This window comes from Plectropomus leopardus, chromosome 2 (assembly GCF_008729295.1).
Source record: "Plectropomus leopardus isolate mb chromosome 2, YSFRI_Pleo_2.0, whole genome shotgun sequence".
Lineage (NCBI taxonomy): Eukaryota > Metazoa > Chordata > Actinopteri > Perciformes > Serranidae > Plectropomus > Plectropomus leopardus.
Window position 1 is genome coordinate 7,992,368 of NC_056464.1, and position 21,171 is coordinate 8,013,538.

A 21,171-nucleotide genomic window follows, 5' to 3' on the forward strand; every position below is an offset into this window, starting at 1 on the left:
TATTATATACATACTAGATAACCTTTACAGCTCAATGGAAAATGTGAGTATTTTTTAAATCACTTGTTAAATAACAGACTCTCGTGAGGAACTGTAGCTCCAGTGAAACAGGTCACATAATATCCAGATCCTCTTTTCCAGTGCAGGGCTGCCAGTTAAGAATATATAAGAAAGTAACTTGTTGTTAATGAAAATTTCATCTGTAAGAACTTTGTTCTACACAAGTGAAAAACATCAGACAAAACTGAAGTTGAATTCATCCTTTATTAAATCTTGAGAGAGAAGTAATCTACAGTGGTTTGACACCAACGAACAAGTCATTTATACAGATGACCAATGTCACTCGCTGACAGCAGTCACAACGCTGTCATCTAGAAGACTGAATATATCTTTTACATACACATAAAGCAGAGGCAACAGCAAGAAGCGACAAACAAGCATTAAATTAATTTAGTATAAACTTGTGAAAATGTTTGTTTTCTTTAAACATATCTTTTCAGTACAATCCAAGTTGTTGTTTTTTTCCATTCAATTTAGCCTGAAGGTGTTGTGATGCGGCACCACGAGGTTTCAAAGGTGTAGATTTTGCGGCGTTTGATCTCTCTGCAGACTTTAAACACTTTGGTAGAGATAAAGGGAGTTCTCTTTAAGGCGGAGAAAGCCTCCACACGGCAAAGACGAGTATTGACAACTATATGTAACTCAGTTTCACCTGAAAGACCTGGAAGAGGAATCTCTGTGGAATGATGAAAGCTCAACAGAAGAGACGATGACAACATTTAATCTACACACACAAACAGACCAGATTGAGTAATAAATTCAGAGCCGTGCATCCATTCAAACCTTAATTGTGCGCCGCTTTAAAAATCTGTCTTACTAAAGTCACTTTGTGTGTCTGCCGTCTGTATGCAGGGGCTGAATGAGAAGTGTTTGAAGTCATGAGTTGGACGAAGGGTTTAGGCCGCCATCAGGCGCTTCTGCAGAGGGACATCGATCCTTGCCCACCTCAGTATTTAAGGTTACGGGCCAGGACGTCACAAACAGCAAAAACACACGCACGTACTCAGCAGCAGTGTGTGTGTCGGTGCTCCTCTGAGAAGGACACGCTGGTGGAGTCCAGTAGAAACATCAGCAGAGTAACCCCGCTGTTCAGCAGGCTGCTCTCATATCAAAACGACCTCAGCCGGAGCTCGCACATCCTCGGCTCTGGCTTCTCTCAGTCACCTCTAAGCTCCCAGCGAGCCTTAATGAGTGCTTTCACTCGTTCAGACAACTGGCCGCGGTGTTAGGTTTGTCCTGAGAAACAGCTGCTCTGTAAACGGAGCAGCTGGAGGTGAGGCTTACAGGTTGAACTGAGATGAGAGGAGTTGGTAGGAGAGTCTAATATGAAAGCAGCCCGCTAAACGAGCAGGGTTTAACCTCAGCAGCCGGCCTGGGTGATGTCTCCACCAGAGCTCTTGGTCACCTCCAAAGTGGTGAAGATCTAAAAGGATAAAGAGAAACGAGCGTCAGGAGGCACAGCTTTAACTGCAAGTTTCAGGAACGCACACTGGACTTTTTTAAGGCATGCTGGAATTAAAAACTTAAAAACTAGAATCACCATAGTTTCAAGGTAAACACCGAAGATTAGTGTCATAAAATGTCGGACCAGATGTCTCCCCTTCTGTTTCTGAAATCTGATGTTTCAGTCATGGCCAGAGAAGTGTTTTTGCAGAATTTTATGATGTAACAGTAAAGCTGACATTTTGGATACAAAATGTCATCACATCATCATTATAACCCGTTTGACATCTGTGCAAAATTTAATGTATGAGTTTCTGAGTGGCTGCCATAAGCATGTTTTGTGAGGTAACAGTGACCTTGACCTTCGACCACCAAATTCTGATCAGTTCATCCTTGAGTACAAGTACACATTCGTGCCAAATTTGAGGAAACTACCTCAAGGGTTCTGGACATATTGCGTTGCTGAGAATGGGACATACATATAAACATACGGGCAGACAACCCGAAAGCATAATGCCTCCAGCCACTGATGTCTCCGCTGTGGAGGCATAAATGGTAAAAAGTGCACTTGTATCGCACTTCTCTAATCTTGTGACCAGTCAAAGCGCTTTTAGACCACATGTCACGTTCACCCTTCCACACACATCCACACACATCCACACACATCCACACACATCCACACACATCCACACACATCCACACACATCCACACACATCCACACCCTGGCGGCCGAGGCTACCATACATGGTGCCACCTGCTACTCTGTAACCATTCATATGCACTCACACTCCGATTGCGGAGCATCTGGAGCACTTTGAGGTTCAGTATCTTGCCCAAAGATACTTTCACAGTAGGAGGAGTCGGGGATCAAACCACCATCCGTCCCATTACAGAATGACCCGCTCTACCTTTAAGCCACAGCCGCCGCATAAAAACCAAGACTCACTGGTCGAATGGTTCCTGAGTGAACATTGTGGTTTGGTTGAAAACAGTATTCCCATAAAAGAATATTAAACCTGGACACAACATGGTCCAATTAACACTTTTCTGCTTTCATTTAGAATGAAGACATGTGGGCCAAACTTTAATGGTAATGCCGGTAATGTAAAACATCAAACATTGAGCAGCCTAATGTGCTGCAATTATCACTGTGCTTCATTAACATAATGAATGTGTAACACTGAGATCTTTAGTTAAGCTAATTCATGCACAGCGTGTATCACAGTGGACAAACAAAACAAATATTCAATTATTCATTCAGCTTACAATCTGTGAAAAATAAATAAATAAATAAAACTAACCTGACTGCTCTTCAACAGCATGATAAAAAGAATGCGAGGCCTCTTAAAACAGACCTGTTAATACTTTAAGCCGTTGCCTGTGGCTGCCCTGCTTCATGTATTCTGATTAAATCTGTTTCCGGCACAATGAGATCATTCACATAGATTTAGAGTGAAAAACGAGCTGAGCGAGGGAGCAGGAAATATTTTAGCAGGAGGCAAAAAGGTTCATGACCCTGGCAAAGCTAAGCAAAGTGCAGTAATTTTGTTTTTATCGCACATCGGCAGCCAAATGCAAATCTTTCAAATCAGCCTGCCGTGTACAGACAGGACAGCTACACACGTACACCGCTTTCTGTTTGAGTTCAACACGTTTGTCAAGAAAAAAGCCTTCTACTCTTTGGCATGTTGTCATCTCCTGCTCATTCTTACTGGTAAGTCAACACAATACTATTGCAACATGTTGTACAAAACAGTGTTTCATAATTACTGTAGTGTTAGGCTTCTCTTCATTTTGCTCCTGTGTTAGTCTGATACAACTTAGACTGCTTTGACACTTTTCGGATTTTAGTTATGAATGAATGAATGATTGATTTCTGTTCCATTCATCATAAGAAACAGATTACTTCAATATTTTAAATATCATAATTTTTCAATGTATTGCACAAGTTAGAAATTCAAGTATTGTGACGACACTACTGCAGTTTTTTTTGTATTCCTTAAAAAAATGTTTCAGGGTTCCCACACATTGTCATGGACAAAATTTCAAAACTCTTTCATGACTTTTCAAGAACCAAGCATACACCAGGCAGTTTTTTTAAACATACTAGCTTCAAACTATTCAACCATAATTTCAGCTCGATGCTATGCATGAAGGGAGAGATGAAAAGCAGGGAGACAACTGAGAAGTGAACGTGATAGTACACGTGATGAAAACATTACATCGACAGCTGCAGAAAAGACATTTGCCTCAATGTTACGTTACATGGAAGGTTATCCACGAATATTACTGTCATGATTTCATGACGCTACAAACAATTCCATGATTTTTCCAAAACTTTCAATGATTTTTACTAATTCCATGACTTTTCCAGGCTTGGAAAACATGATTGTGATATTCCATGACTTTTCCAGGTATTCCATGACCATGGACACCCTGATGTTTCCTGGATTTTCCTAGTAGGATGTCCTAACTGTTACAGTTTTTTCTAGAAGGCAAACATATTCCGCTACAGTAAACAAAAAAAAAAACTGCACTTTGTTAAACGTTTGACTGGTATTTAGATCATTTACAACGCTGCTTCACTACTGAAGAGCTGTTTTCAGCTTTGCTCTGAGCAGATGAGCAGAACCTCTTGATCTACTGTAAATCCTGATACATGACTGCAGAGTTGACCTCTTACCTCAGCACAGGTCGGGTGGATGCCGATGGTTCCGTCCAGCTGCTCCTTGGTGACGCCACACTTCATGGCTGCACCGAAGCCCTGCGTCACCTCTCCGGCATTTGGCCCCAGGTAGTGGAACCCGATGACTCGATCCTACAGCGTGACAGTGTTACAGCAACGTGATCATTCATGTGACACAACAAGGTGTGCAAGTTGCCAGTTGTTACGGGCTCAGACATGATAGTGTGTGGAAAAGTAGTAATAGTCGTACGTTGGCCAGTTTGTTGCAGATGATTTTAGCATAGCATCTGTTGTTGTCTCTGCCGGGCACAGTGAACTCCAGAGGCCAGAACAGACTGTGGAACACCTGAATACACAGAGCAGACACAAAGGGATGGGCTACATTATATGAGCAATACATAAAATCACCTCAACATTCAGTCCCATTAATTACACTTATGTAGGTTGTTTTTTTTCTTCTTTAAACCTTAAAAATAAAGAGGAAATGTTTTGTTATTCAACTAAAGCTGCAGACAAAGAGTGAATAGAGGAGCTCATATTACTGTAAATGTGTGTAATTATACACCATACAGGTTCCTGTCTGGCTGGCATAATGACCAATCTACATGCACAGACAAGTCAGGGTAAAGATCAGCAGATACAGTGCCTTGCAAAAGTATTCATGCGCCCTTGGCGTTTTTCCCATTTTGTTGCATTACAACCTGCAATTTAGATGGATTTTTATTGAGATTTTTTTGTAACAGACCTACAAAGAATAGTGAAATTGGTGAAGTGAAATGGAAAAAAAAAAGTTTTAAAAAATTCTGAAAAATAAAATAATGAAAAACAGTGCTTGCATATGTATTCACACCATTTTCTATGATGCCCCTAATTAAGACCTGGAGCTACTGATCACATTCAAAAGTCACATAGTTTGTAAAATAAAGTCCACCTGTGTGCAATCCAAGTGTCACATGGCCTTAGTTTGTATACATCTGTTCTGAAGGGCCCCAGAGCCTGCAGCACCACTCAGCGAGGTCTTCCACCAAGCGAGTGGCACCTAATAGACCAAAGAGCTCTTCAGACAGGTGGGGGACAAAGTTCTGGAGAAGTACAGATCAGGGCTGCGTTCTAAACAACTATCTGAAACTTTAAACATCCCATCATTTTTCATTATTTTATTTTTGAGAATTTTTGAAAACTTTTCTTTTTTTTCATTTCAATTCACCAATTTTGACTATTCTGTGAGGGTCCATTACTAACAAAAATCCTCATAAAACTCAATTTAAATTACAAATTGTAATGCAACAAAAAAGGAGAAGTAACTACTTTTGCAAGGCAGTGTAGCAACAAGCAAATTCAGGTTGCAAGAATCAACTTGCAGGAAAACCAAACAAAACTAATCTGACTGGATGAGTTCTTTATCCGGTCAAAGGCAACTGCACACACCTCAGTCTGCACGACAGCATAAACATTTACAAAACACGATCATTTCAGTCAGCTATGTAGAGAATTTAAAGAAAACTGAGGAGTTTTAAATTAAGGAGAAACACTGCAAATACATTTCTACCCAAATCAGTAGAACTTTTGTCTTAGAGGTGCACTTTACTCCAGCCTGTCACAAGGTTCACACTCAGGTGAACCGGATAATAAATTATTCAGGTGACTGTGTGTGCGTGTGTGTGTGTGTGTGTTACCTCGAGGTTTTCCTGCCCGTAGAGCTCAGTGGCTCTCTCTTCTGACAGACCGCAGGAGCCGTACTCCAGCGGGGTGAAGACGGTGGTGGGGACGTTGACGTAGTCGCACTGCGCAAAGACATACTATTTATTACTATTTGTTAGGGGAAATGAAGCATCTTGCTGCCTCAAGTCACAAAATATTCCAGTGATAATTGAGGTTGAAATTGATTTTTATGGAAGGTTTCACAGTATTTTAATAAGCTTTAGTAAATATAGCAGATCAGGTTTTCGCTGTAGACTCAGACTGCCACACCTGTGATCAAAAAAGGTGTCAAAGTCAAACAGACAATTATTTCTGCAAAGTCCAAATCAAATACAAAAGGTGCAATAAACTGTAAACTATCCACCTCTGTTGCTGTGGCACTTCTGAGTCATCATTAATATTTCTGATCGTGACAAAATCAGTTTAATAATGGAGATCACCTGCGTGGACTTGGAATTTCTACGTACTTTATAATTAAATTCCCCTTCAGAATGCAACAATGCAATCTGAGCATTATCATTAATATAAATCAAGAAAGAGCTGATGATGGTTTTACTTTCACTATTACTTATCCAACTTTACTTGCTCTTTTGTTTTGCTTTTGTTTTTATTCTAGTTGTATATATCTCTTTTTATTTATTTTTTTTCTTCTCTCTTTATCTGTGCTTTTTTCTCTCTTTGTGCTGCTACAACACCTGCTATTCCCCTCTGGGTATTAACAAAAAGGTATCTGATATAATTAATAATAGAGTTTTTTTGTTGTTTATACAAATTATAATTTCGATGGCATCACTATCACATACTATTTGCTCAGTTTTGATAATTTTTTTTTTAAATTCTCATCCGTTGGTTTTTAAATGCCTTCAAAACTGAGCACCAGATATTTTATGCAAATGTATCAGCAGGCAGAGCAGTGGTTTGAACAGCAGGGGCACAGCGAGCAGCAATTGTAAAATCACATGTTGGAAGACCTCCTTGGGGCAGTCAGCTTTTTCCATAAAAGGCTCAACATGTGAAACACTACCAACCAAAATAAAATATTTAGTATTTAAAAATGTCTTTTAGTTGCGTGTTGTAAGTGTGTGTAACATTGATATTTGTGTCTTTGTATTTTCTTTACTGTAACTGTATGTTGTAATTGTAATCTTGATGTAAATATTCACCTTTTTGTCTCTTTACTGTAACTCTTACTGAATGCAAGTTATTATATGTAATCTTGATATCTTTTTTTTCCTTTTTCTTTATTAAAAGCCTAACAAGGGACAAGAGTTGGAAACTAGCAATAGCTATAAACTCTATATGTGAAACATCAGTTTCTACAGCTTGTTTGTAACAGGCTGAAGTTGTACTATGTTAATTTGCATTGTCCCTATCAAATAAACCATATAAATAAATAAACAAAATGGTGTGAGTGTCTCTAAGTGCTATTGTACCTTGACTGTTGAGCCCCCGTACAGGCGTCGTGCCAGCAGCTTGCCTGCCTGGATGGCTACAGGTGTCAGCTCCCACTTGCCTTCCAGGATGTCTCCGATGGCGTAGATGTGGGGCACGCTAGTCTGCTCTTCATCGTTCACTGGAATTTTTCCATTCCTGTAGAAAAATTGTGTGGAGGTTACAAGGAAGAACAAACCATAACTGATAAAAATGTTATGGATTTTTGTAGCGAAGAATTATTTTTAAGGAAAACAGTCCAGAAAGGCAGATTCTGAACCAGAATCTTTTCTCAATGCTAGAATTTATTCCTACTTATTCCATATATCTTGACAACAGAACAGCCGTATAAATACGGCAGAGGAATGTGTATCCTTCACAAGGCAGAAATCAAATTAAGTGAGCCAAAGGTCATGTGAACCAGAATGGAGAAACATAACTGTAGCAAGGATTTATATAAGTCTTATTTACACTGTACAGCAGCTGAAAAAGCAAACCTGCTGATGGCCCCTGAACCCAGCGGCCCTCAGGCTGTGTGTCGGCTGCATCAGAGTACTATAAGGTCATGAGACTGGGTCCATGTGACCCACCGAGTGCTCTTTTAAGCTGGCCTCATGCTGTCTTAATCCGTGTTGGCCTCATAGGCTGAACTGTTCAGTCATTCACAAAATAGTGGAGGGACAACATCCTCAAAGAAAAGGCCACTTTATCTTCTCATCTTGGAATAAGTAATCAAATTGCAAAACACAGCGACTTAATTAGATTGCTATAACCTTAACTGCAGTTTTCAAATTCAAGCAGAAAAAAAGGGACAACAGAAAATGTATATCAAAGACATAAACCCAATTTGTGTCCAATAATATAATCTATACTGACAATGTATGCATAATGACGCCAGCATGAAAAGCACTTCCATTTGGATAATTCATTTTTTACAGCATTACAAAGCAGCTGATACACTATACAGGGACACCCCTCCTCTCTCCCTATCAAATCCCCCGACGCACTCACACACCACCCCTGCAGAGAGCCATGGGACGGCAAGAACTGCTGAATCACCATGACTGTAGCACGAGTCTTAAAGGCACAGGCCGCCCCATGTAAAGGGATGGCAGTACCAGTATGCAGGAAAAGAAATATATATACAATAAGATCATAAACTTACTTAGAGTTGACTTTGACCCCGGTCTTGGCCAGGCCAATTTTGTCTGTGCATGCATCTCGGCCGACTGCTATCAACACCTTAAGGACAAAGAAAAGGTGTGTCGTTTAAAGGAAGTCCTCGGGTTGTTCCTGAGAGGAAGTAGCTGGTATTTTATTTACACAAGGATGGCTAAATGAAGGCTTGAGACAAAATACAAGAGGTCAAAACTGGAGAAAAGAAGAAAAAGTACTGCAACATATTAGTGTCTTTGTTTAAATATTTCTCACTCTCAGACCATTTTACACAGTTTGACATCAACCCTGTGTGACAGCTTAAATTCAGAACAACATGGTAACTTTCTCATTTTTTGAGATTGGCAGCAAAACATGATGGTTATCTTTGATTTTTAATGTATAAATGTCAAAGATCAAATTACATCAGAATTTGAAATTTACTGATCGTGTAGAAAACATGCTCGCATCTTCCAGCCAATCACATGTCCCCTGCCTCTTGGGGAAGCAAGCTCTGACTGCTGCCAGATTTATCCAGTTAGCATGTTAGCTAGAGCAACAACAATGTCAGAGTCATTCTGAATCAGCCTTCTGGCTGCTACTGAAAAAAAACACAAACAGAAAATAACATCTCATTATGTTTTTTGGCTTAACAAGGCTGCCTGACTAGTTAGGCGGGTTGTGAACTTGAATTATTACTCAACGCCAAAGTTAAGAGGCAGTGTGAATGGCTGCAGCTAATGTTAGCTATTGATTCTAAAGATGTTTCTCAGATAATAAAGACAAACAACTCTGAGGAGTAAAAATACATAGTGTTTCTCTGCAGATGCTTTAGTAAACACAAGCAAACTCATAATGTTTGACGATGTTTGTATTGTATTGATTGTCCTCTATCTCTGGGAGGAAACTGAAAATTCAATAAATATGAGAAAAAACAGAAGGGGGGGTAGAAGGGGTGGCGATGACAACGCCACAGACATATAAAAAGACATGGAATAATAATAAATGGAATAACATTATGAAAAGTGATATAATGTAATAAAATTGTGAAAAATGCCAATATGAAATAAAAACAGACTTTTAAAAACATGGACATTTTCAGATAAAAATGTCTATCATAAAATACAAAATTATATCTGATCAAATCCAGTTATGAAAAATAATTTCATAATAAGGCATTGCATTTTGACAATTTCTTCAATTATTTTACATGTACAATTTCGTTAATATCATTATTTATTTCATAAATTATCATTAATAAAAAATAATATTTTTATTTATTTATTTTTGAACAATTTGGGATTACCTGCAAAAATGGCCCCATTCAGAAACAATCAAAACAATTGCAAAAGTACTCTACAGCAGTAACAGATGGAACGAATGAGCTGATCGATACATACAGTGTTGTACTCTCCCTCGATGATCTCATCGGTTTCTGTGGACTTGGCTGTCACCTTCAGCCTGCCAGGAGTGCCCGCTTCCAGCTCCTCTATCTGACACACAGACGCAAGACAGTCAGACATGTAAAAAAAAAAAAAAATTTGTGCTTCCGCCAAATGTCTAGCCGAGATAAAACTTATGATGCACGAGGGTACGACAATAAATCTGCACAGTTCAATGTCTGCTGACTACCAGCTGCCTTCGCTGCCAGCGGAGGCTCCTTGATTAATATGAAAATGTTGAAATATCTTCCCTAAAATGGTCAAATTAATAAAAATTGAGCTGAAGAACATGCTGTAATTTTGTTCTACACATTTCCACTGCAGCTTGCTAAGTTAAAACAAACATGCTTCACGTTGCTGTGTGTGTGAATGAAAGTGCTGAATCCGCTGAAATACTGTCAGTCTAGTTAACACTCACCTTTGTAGGGACATATTTGCGGAGGAACTTGACACCGTGCTCCTCCATGTGCTCTCCGGCGCGGTTGGCCATGTCCTGGTCGAAGCCCCTCAGCAGGATGGACCGGACCATGATGGTGACATCGAGACCCAGGCCGGCCAGGAAACCACCGCACTCCAGAGCCACGTACGACGCCCCGATCACCAGTGTCTTTCCCGGGCAGTGAGGCAACGAGAAGAGGTCGTCACTGGTGGAGAAACACAGACAGACAGAGGAAATCAAACTGAGTGGGCCTTAAGCACGAAAATGCAGCGCTAACTTCTCAAACATTTGTTTGCTTCTAAGCAACTGCGGCAAAAAGAGAATTTCTGGTTAAAAATAACATTGAGACTGATGATCTTTGATGCTTTTTCCAAGTGTAAAATATGCTGCTGTTTGAAAACTAAATTTGAACTTCATTCTTGACTCTGTCCACACCTTTCTGCCTCAACACCTTCACAGTGGCACAACAACCTTTGTTTGAGGCTTTTTGGGCCTGAATAAGTAGCATGAGGCCATTTGTGGGTTCCCCTAAACCAAGAGTATAATCAGCAAAGACACCTGAGGATGGTCTTGCATAACATTTGAGATAGCTGTGAGATTAACGGGAGCCCTGAAACAAAGCCACCTGCGGAGGACACAAGAATCCAGATAATTTAAGGGCGTGTTTATGTTTTCAGAGATCTCACACTGTGGCAAAGGACACTTTCCAACACACCGTCTGGTCTTAAAAATGAGCTTAAGTGGGGCTTCCAGGAACAAAGCCTGTCATTAGATAAGGCTGGTGGTGTTACAGCCTCCATGTAACTGGCATCTCACCTTGTGATACAGTACTCCTTGTCTCCAGGGATGCCCAGGTAGCGCGGCCTCTCGCCTGTGGCTAAGACAAACGTAGCTCCTGTGTAAAATGTCTCCTTCCCTCGTTTGTTTACTGCCTGTCAGAAAATACAAACAGAAGCTCTGAGATTCTGTTGAAGCAAGGAACAGAACGACAAAGTGCAATTTTAATTGAATCATCAAGCACAGTTTTTTGTGAGTGATGCAGGATGTTTTTTTTGTTTTAGGTGCAGGTAATCATGTTATCACAAGTAAGAAAGCCACAAACAACGATGCTGAAAGTCAGCCAAAAAGGCAGATTGAATCTTTAGCAAAACCTGTTCAAGACAAAAAGTTTAAAAAAAAATAGGCTGCCAGGACAGGCTTGACAACATTTTAAAGAAGACAGTTAATTAAGCAATAAGCAAATTTGACAGGTGAGGAGGAAAGAAGGGCTGTCCTGAATACTATTTTCTGGGCCCAGGGGCTTTGGCATTGTTTAACAGCAAATAATCAGAGCTTCGGTCAGCGGATGGATGAGGGTGCGCAGACAACAGCTTGTGACAATTCTTCTAATCATGGACAAATTATTATAGACCTACAAACTACTCATAATAACCTGAAAAAAACCCTGTGAAACAGAAGCAGAGCATACTAACTTCAACAAATCTGACATTTAAGATCGACTCTTCACATTAAAATGACATTCATCCTCTGCAAAAAAGAATATTCAAATAGCTGAAAATTCGAGTTGAGTTTGCAGTTACAGTTTACGCCCATGTCTGTGAAAACAGATGCGTCACCCCCCCCCCCCCCCCCCCTTACTTAACCCTTGACCTTCACCCACCAAATTCCATTTAGTTTATACTTTGAGGAAACTCCTGCATTTTTTAAGATATTGCATTAATGAGAATGAGATGGACGCAAGGTCACAGTGACCTTGACCTATGACCACCAAACTCTAATCAGTTTTTCCGTGATTCAAAGTGAACTTTGTGAAAAATTTGAAGAGTGAAGTGTTCTTGAGATAACAAAGTAAATAAATGAGATGAATGAACACAAAAACTCGAATCAGTCATCGTGGATTCCAAGTGGATGTGTGTGCCGAACATTCACGAGAAGGAGATTGGCGAGGTCACAGTGACCTTGTCTTTGACCACCAAAATCGAATCACTTTATCAATGAGTCCAAGTGATCGTTTGTGCCAAATTTGAAAAAAAAAATCCCTCAAGGTTTACTTGACATTTTGCGTCCACAGACTGAGACAGATTAGTTCACAGGGACATTCACCTCTGACCTCTGACCACCAAAATCTTATCAGCTCATTGAGTGCAAGTAAATGTTTGTGTCATATTTGAACAAATTCCCTTGAGGCGTTCTTGAGTTGTCACATTCACAAGAATGAGATCATGCCTCCGGTCACAGCCATCGCTGGCACATAATAAAAAGCTGAATATCTGATTTATAGAGACTTCTGATGCTCAAGTTTCTCAAAAGTGGAAAAAAATCCCGGTTTAACATCTGTGCAACTACATTCAAGAATCCTTCATATCACAAGCTCTCATTTACCTTGATTTTGTGCGGTTCGATGAACTCTGCATAGGCGTTGACATAGGTGACATTCTTGTCTCTCAGCGCCACCCTGTAGCCCCAGTTCAGCGAGCCGATGTAGTTGTTCACCGCCGTCTTCATCGTGTCCCAGTTGTGCTTAACTGAGTACAGACAGATAGACGCCCATCAGTAGAATCAGTGGAACACTAACATGTGTCGATTGATAAGGCTTGCCTCTGATTTACCGCGCCAAACCGGTGCGATGTCCCCCCTTCGTGACCTCCTGGGTCGCTGCTCTGAGCCCTCACCTGTCTCTTCGAACTCCCAGCCGAACTTGCGTGCGTCCTGCATGGCGGTCCCGAGCATCGCTGTCTGGTGCATCAGCTTCTTGGGAATACAACCCACGTTCACGCAAGTTCCCCCGAGACCTGATCACCACAGCAGAACACATTAAACAACAGGTTGATATGGTCAGTTAACAACCAAACTAGATCTGAAAATATACTACACGGCATGAATGTAACTCGGTATCTTAAAGTGGAAGTATCTCACCCCAGGTGGTTCCCTTTGGTGTGGGCACAACATAGTCCAGTACCATGACCTTCTTCCCCAACATAGCAGCTTCCTATTGTAAACAGAGCCGAGGTTAATGCAACATTACATGAATCTGTAATTTACGAAAGACATTTCTGCAGCCTGCATGAAAGTTAATGGCTAAGATAACACTGTGAATGTGCTGCAGTTAGATGTGTCACCTTTGAGCAGGCCAGGCCTCCAGATCCTCCTCCGATAACGATCAGGTCGTAGTCGTAAGTTTCACTTTCTCCGCTCAGTAGTTGCTGCAGGCTGCCATCTTTGTGAGCCTAACAGGAACATTAACACAATGTTGCACAAAATGTATGATCCAGTTGTGACAAAATGCGTTAACTCATTTCAAATATAGTTACAATGACTAAAACCATCAAATATTCAACAGAGCTTTCTTGTGACAAAGTGTCCCAGTAAGAGCAATGCTATCTCAGTAGGAATTCACTGTTTATTGTCATGGCTTCTTGTTAGCCATTTTCAGCTGGCCTTGATTTTTTATCAGATCATTGCGACATCAAATGCAACACTGAGGTTGCATTAGCCAGCAGATATTTAGAAATAAGTCAAAAATGTCTATTCAAAAAAAGAGGTTGATACTCAGAATACATGTTGGTTGTGCCCTAAAACTGAACCTGTACAGTGCTGGTTAGGCATGGTGTCAATTGGAAACATCAACAGTGCGTGCTTTGTGCCTTGTGTTAAATTGAATTGAATTGAAGGCTCTGTGAAGCATGTAAATAAATTATCATTTATACCAAAAGCATGACAACAGCACGTCTCTTGTTCCCTCTGCTCTGTCACTTGAGAAATTTAACAATACTGACATTTTGAAGTCACCGCATGTAAAGGCAAAGGAAAATCGATGTTAGTGCCACCTTTCCAGTGTTGTCTGCCCCACTGCTTGACTGCACTTGTCACACTCACTCAGTCGTCTTATCAACGACATGCATCCAGAACACTGTAGAAAACAAAGCCGAAGCTAGACCGGACACCACCAAACGGCAGGCTGCGGTCAGGACGCTCACCACGAGACACTTCTATCTGGACCAGTGATTCATTTCTGATAAATATGTGAGAATGAGTAACGATATTCACCAAGCATTGTTTCTAGGCACAGCTAACCCATTTAAAATGGCAATAACTTCACTCAACTAAGCCAATCATGTCGACTGATCTGTTTGTTTGTTCGCGTTAGAGAGATGTGAGAGAGATGACAGCATTCAGCAGCTGATCGTCCTGTTTTCTGGCTACAGTCTGTATCTGAGGCTGCTTTCCCTGCTCTCACCAAGCAGCATCCCATTAATTTAGACCTGCGAGTCAGTTTTCTCCACTATGAACATTATTAACACCAAGTGCTGTATAATAAGCACCTGCTCCTGTGCATGTGAATCTCAAAAACTTCATTCTGGCAGGAGTCACAGGTGCTTTCCTTTTATTAGGAAGTAAAAAAAGTTTGTTTTAAAAAAAAAAACTGAGAAAAAGAGCTGCTCAGAGCTCTTTTTGTGATTTTCTTCACAAGATTCTGACGTTTTTCTTGAAATGTAGACCTTCAGTTCATTGTGCTCAGACTAATTTTATTTACGGTAAAGATGTCTACTGGTATTTGTAATCCACACGAGTATAATGTGTCAGTATGTTAACCCTTTGAAACCTGAGTAAAGTGGTTTGATTTCCTTCAAAAATGCTGGGGAGAAGGCAATGAAAAACACGTCCCAAAAAATAAAAAGAAATTGGTAAAGTGTTGCATGAAAATTGCTTGAAAATAAGCAAAAAACAAAACAAATCAACAAGAAAATGACCTGAAAAAAGTGAAATATATATATATAAATACATGTATATTTCCTTCCTGTGACACAGTTTGAAATATAAAATTATTATGGTTACAAATATAATTTTTTGTACATTTTTCCCTATTTTTCTTTGATAATTCGCCACCCTTTTTGTAAAACACAATTCAGGTCATTTACTTTGTCACCTTCTTCAAATGTATTACAATTTGTGGGACATTTCTTGTTGCCAAGTTGCTTATTGCCATGTGAAGCAACGTGTTATGGATTAAGTTCCTTAAATGGAAAAGAGCTCATAGCTTGTGGTGGTTAGATTTGAGCAAAAAGGTTCCTGTGCTGTTTGTCAACACCTAAATGCTGTCAAAAGATGAAGTTACTGCTAACCACATCATTAAACCTGCCGCCTGCACTCATTTAAAGAACATTTGCCTGTCAGTGGCGCAACATAATGTATCCAGCAGCACAGGAAAACCATTGCAGACGCTGTTTATATATTTACCAAAAAACAAGAGTTCCCTCCAGAAAGCCCACCGTGTTCCTGCCTCAGGACGCCTCAGACAGCATTATCACATTCACAGTTAGCGACTTTCTCACGTTTCAAGTAATTGCTCACAAGGAACACAGATGCTCACCAGCATGACCACTTGGCACACCTCGATGTTTAGGTTACGCCCGTTTCATTCTTGTTATATCTGATGTGGCAAAGATCCACCAAGTATTATTTTGATATGCAGTTGGGAGGGAAGAACACACTGTGCACTTCAAGGGTAATTTTTTATGCAAATAAAAACTAGTTGGTTGAGCTTCAGCCTGAACCAAACCAGCTGGTTTATACGCAGTTACCGGAGTCTGTAAGTCACTTAACTGTGTAAAATTTCTTAGCAATCGTGTATTAAGGAGATATGAAACATTTACAGTAAGAAGAAAATCTCTTTTAAAGCAGTCCATTAGATGCACAGAATTGCTCCTCACCTGCATTGTTTTGTCACAACCGCCAAGGTGCGTCTTGTTGATGAAGACGTTAGGAACAGTTTTCTGTCCTGTCATCTCCAGCAGCATGTCCTGGTAGTTGGTCCCATCCTCTGGACAGAAGGGTTAATATTGTTTAAGTGCAAGTTAATCGGGTAGTTCAATAAAAACCAATCCTTCAATACATCTTCCTTTCATATGGTGATATTCTTACTACCTTTCCATTAGGAGTCCAACCTTACACAAAGAATATGCAAATAAAAGGGGGAGCATGACATGCCATGAAAGAGTGTATCATTTTGTGTTTCAGCAAACCTTCAAGAATCTTTCTGAGCTTACACCATGGCCACTTACTACAAGTACAATGTTTACACTAATAACAGTAACAACAAGAGTAATACTAAAAATATTTAACCCTTAGGGTCTGCTTTAATAATACATACACTCCCTCTGCACACAAAATGTGCCTTTCAAAATCGAGCTTTAAAAAAAATTATATTACACAGGAATATTATTTTCTACTTTCACCGGGTTGATTTTTTAACCAGCATCAGTACTAATCTTAAATGTACACATTAATTTTCACAATTTTAACCCTTTGAATGCCAGGTTTTTGTCATGATGTCTATATACTAGATGAAAAGTAGAATTTTTTAAATAACAGCATAGGGTATAAAAATGATTTGCAGCAACATTTATTGTGACAGTGCATCTAGTGGCAATAGCATGTACTTTCTCCATATGCCAAATGTGGTAACAAAAAGGGCATCAGGTGGAAAATAGTAAAAATGACAAATTCCAAAGCAAAAGCCCAAATGACACCCAAAAACAATACAATGCATGTTTTTGTATTTTTGTACTGCTTTTTTGCACTTAATAGTATGAATGTAACAATTTTGTTTCCATTGTGTATTTTAGACTTATTGTAGGAGCTGAGCTGGAAATTATAAGATCAAACAAAAATACACAGTTTTGCCAAAATGTATATCAAATGCACAAACAGCCAAAATTAGCAAAATATAAAGAATGAAAAGCATGTAAAAAGCACCAAAGGGTTAATACTCCCACAAATTTTGAGATTTTCAGTCAGATCTTTGCTTGCTAACAGATTGGTCAGAATCACACGCACCAGTACCAGTGGAAATACTCTTTTCCGCCTTAGCAGAAAGATATAGCTATGTCTTACAAAATTTGATTGTTGTGAAGTCAAGTTTCCTCTTTGTGGGCAAAGTTTGGCTCAGCAGTCATTTCACAGATTTTAAGTAATTTTAATCTAGCTGAATCTAGTGGCACAGTGTCGTGTGCATGCAGACAACGCAATTTTCTGAACTGAAGTTGTGTTGGTTAACAAATATTATGATTAATCATAATCTTAATAGTGATAAAGTTTGTCAATTATTCATCGATCAGTTATATACTTCCTTCAACATATAGACGAGACCGTGACAGAATTAACGCTGCAAGACAGAGCAGCAGGTTAGAGTTTACTGAGATATGGCACAGGGCCAAGGTATCTTCAGTGAGTGACTCAGCATGTTCGGAGCTGCTGCAGGGGAAGACAACATCCCTTCCACATCATGGGGGATGATTTTCAATAGTGTGGATACAACCTCAACCATTAAAAATCATTTTCAATCTACATCATAAGAAATTAAGCAAGGTAACACTGGCTACACTTCACTTTATATCTATAAGCACTACATACTCATTTATTAAATCGTTTATAACACCTACCTAAACACATTTGATGCAGATTTAAAGACATGTGCATCTCTTTATGAATATGCAGTGTTAGTCAACAATGACAACATCCTCTATAAAAACATATTTTATATTGTTACAGCTGTGTTTTACATATGTCATCTGTTTACACACCAGCCTCCAATTATGGTTTGCAATTGTTCAATCAAATGCTAATTACATTATAATCTGATGTCAAACATTTATTCAATGCTCATATATGTCTTATAAATGTTAAATAGATGGGGTAAAGTGTTATCAGTGTACCAACTGTGTAACAGAATGCGACATGGCATAATTTTTTGCACTTCTAAAGCAAAGTGAAGAAAGCATCTCAATCTTACCTATGAGATCCAACTCCATCACATTACATTCGACTTTCAGCTCTTTGAACAGGTCTTTCACCTAACAACAAACAAATGTGGAAAATAATCCATCAATTTCCTCAGTCACATGATAGATATTATTAGAAATACACAAGACAGCAGTACAACTCGAAACGTCCTATCCTATTAGCAAAGATAACCTTTAAATCGCTTTATTTGGACGTCGACACACTCATTTGTCATTACTTAGTCACCAAACATAGGTTCGCTGCAATAAATATTATATAATCTTGTTAACTGTTAGCTAACCCCCCCGTGTGTATGTTATTATGTGACGTTATCTAGAATAAACAAAATCGTAAAAGTGGGGGCTTCAAAAAAACCAGGGAAACTTTGTAAACAGATGTGTGTCGAATTGACAGTGTCTTATACTTCAATGTAAAGTTGGCTACAAAATATGACATAACAAACGCTAACTTTTTCAACAAGTGCAACCACATTTAGATAAGCGGCTCTGAGATGATATTATCTCCAACACACATCGTCCCAACGTAACTTCTGTTTAACTGTTTGACGTTACTTGTGCAGTGTGGTTTGGCTATTGTAATAAACTGCATTCAGCCTCCATAAAAGCAAAGTCAGAGGCTCCACTGACGTGACCAGGAAAACCCAGTAAATAGACCAAGCCCGTGTAGTTCGCGGGAGAATATGGAAGTTTCCGGCCAGCGTAAGCAAGGGCTCCCCCTTTGATAAAATACAAACCTTACCTTCACACAATACGGACAGTAGCTTTTACTGAACACCATCACTTGGTTGGAGTCAATAAGCTGCTGTATCCGAGATTTGAGTTCATTCTTCCCGGTGTCATTTTCGATGGGAGGCATTTTCAAGGTATTTCCGTCTGCCTGCGCAGAGCAAGCCTCGATAGACGGCGGACGAGAGAATGAAGAGAAACCCCGAATAAAACCGCTCCAACTCTCTCTTAGAAAAACCTACGAATGTCTATCGGTCTGTTTTTTTCAAGAGAAAGTACTAGAAAGCAGCCGCACCGCAGGTTTGACCTCGGCTCCTCTCCCCCCGCCGTCAGCAGACTGTCTACCAACCGCGCCAAATGTCTTTCAGCATTTCTTGTCTCGCTACTTTGGGTGCGCTCGATATGTGACACCGTGTGCACCGCATTTCCCCGTGCTCATCATTGTCAACAAGAAGAACTCCACCCACACGGCCAACGCCGTGCTTCAAAACGTTCACACCTACTCAAACGTCATAGGGTTGCCTATTTACATGCCGTAAAAGCACAAGAACTGAAATAATCTAGAAATATTCTCGCCGAAATCAGTATTTATTTAGAAGCCTGTTTATGTAAAAAAAAAAACAACTAAAGAATACATACCACTTATGGCGACGACAACAGAAAGAAGGGGGCCTACAGGCGCCCCTGGAAGACAGCTAATCTTAAATGAAGAAAAAAAGTGACCTGAAAAAGAGCATAGCCTGTGTCACCAGATAGCAACTTTGAGTTTGAGTTAATACTTGATAATGTGATGGGTCCTCTGAGCATTCCAGATTTTTACTCCTACATTACATTACAAATGTTTGTCCATGAGCTAATACGCTGATATGTAGCGCCATCTGCCGGTAAAAATAGTCTACGACAACTAACAGGTGCACTGTGTGTCCCCATACAGTTTCTAGTCTACTACTGGGGTTCCTCCTTCCCCAACAAGTTGTTTTTGTCTAATTAGAGGTCATTCCCATGATCATGTCAGCATTTTATTATTTATTACCATAGATCCAATTTTGCGACAGAGCCAATAGATGTGATCTAGAGACACTGGTGATTACCTGAAGACTCAGACCATTTATAAGATAAATGCACTGTATGTTACAGTAATGGAAAATATTATGATCTGAATTGATAAAGATTGCTGCCTATTTAAACCAGTCTCAGTACTGTAACATTATATGTTCAATTTACTATGATGATTTCACTCAAAGTAGTCAAGTAAGTGAGTTAGTAGGCCTATTGTACTTTTCTTCTTTTCTAACAAGAAACAGGTCAGTAGAAAGAAATGATTTTTTATTTTTTTTATTTAAAATTTTAAGTTTCAGGCCTAAACTAGGATTAAAAAAATCCAGAATGAACTCGGAAAGACAATGTAGATGACAGCGAGCCCCCTGGGGAATGTTCTCATTATGGGTACATTTCCTGTTCAGAACTGAAAACGTCATAACTCCTCAGTCTTCAGATCTTTTTAATAAGATCCAGGGTTGCCAGATAATGGAATGTCTTTTCCCAACTGGTGAAAAACTGTTACTATATAAAAGAGTATAAATGATGCTTAAAAGACCATTTAGCTGTTGTTTTGTAACTGCTTCTCTCCATGTATTCCTTTGCATGTATCAATGTTTATTTGTTTCACTCACAGTGACATGTAGCCCACCACTGCCATTTCTGAGAATGGAACCTATAGACCAACTTCATAAAGAGCTGCGCACACACATTCACATACAACCACATACACGAACATGCATATATAGACTTTTATACACATGCTGACATTTTTATACTTATAAATTGTATCTAAATCCTCAAACCACGTTTTTTCAGTTGAAAAGCAATATTCATGGGTATTTAGTAGAGCTGTTGATTGAATTATGTCCAACTCTTGACATTTGAGTAAAATTCTATATATTGTGTTATAAATATGCATGGTGACTGCCCTCCAAAGGCTGAAACTTGCTATTGCAATTGAATTTTGCTGTTGATTGATCCTGGTAGCAAGAGCCTGCTTTCATCACCAACCGAGCCCCTGTCGCTGCCTTCTCACCAACCGAGTTGTGTGTGCAAGGGGCAGGGAGGTGCTGTGGATCGAGAGGCAGCAAAATTAGGTGACTGAGCGTGTCTTAGTCCCTTTCCCCATTTTTTAAGACTTTTTTCACTTTCCACTTGAGTGGAGGAGGCACTCCAGCCAAAAGTGGGGGGTTTAGTTACACTACATAACGTTTTGAGTATTATTGTTGTTGTTTGTAATCACC

General features: G+C 39.6%; 1 protein-coding gene across 1 annotated transcript; it reads right to left on the reverse strand.

Moving 5' to 3' along the window:
• Positions 1 to 245: 245 nt before the first annotated feature.
• On the reverse strand, positions 246 to 19,237 carry txnrd3 (thioredoxin reductase 3). The gene is made up of 16 exons (XM_042499400.1): positions 18,900 to 19,237; positions 18,151 to 18,211; positions 16,070 to 16,179; positions 13,478 to 13,585; positions 13,275 to 13,347; positions 13,031 to 13,150; positions 12,741 to 12,883; positions 11,175 to 11,290; positions 10,338 to 10,563; positions 9,878 to 9,970; positions 8,488 to 8,564; positions 7,325 to 7,481; positions 5,867 to 5,974; positions 4,441 to 4,536; positions 4,188 to 4,322; positions 246 to 1,483 (listed from the first exon to the last, which is right to left on the reverse strand). Exons 1-16 carry the CDS (start codon positions 19,014 to 19,016, stop codon positions 1,421 to 1,423), a joined length of 1,803 nt encoding a protein of 600 aa, XP_042355334.1. The 5' UTR covers positions 19,017 to 19,237; the 3' UTR covers positions 246 to 1,420.
• Between the last annotated feature and the right edge of the window lie 1,934 nt (positions 19,238 to 21,171).

Bases quoted from the DNA above. Each gene is read 5' to 3' on its own strand.
- txnrd3 (XM_042499400.1), bottom strand. From the start codon at position 19,016: ATGCCTCCCATCGAAAATGACACCGGGAAGAATGAACTCAAATCTCGG. The intron at 13,348-13,477 runs GTGACACATCTA...TGTTTACAATAG, and splicing joins GAGGCCTGGCCTGCTCAAAG to GAAGCTGCTATGTTGGGGAA. The intron at 11,291-12,740 runs GTAAATGAGAGC...ATTTTCTGACAG, and splicing joins TCGAACCGCACAAAATCAAG to GCAGTAAACAAACGAGGGAA.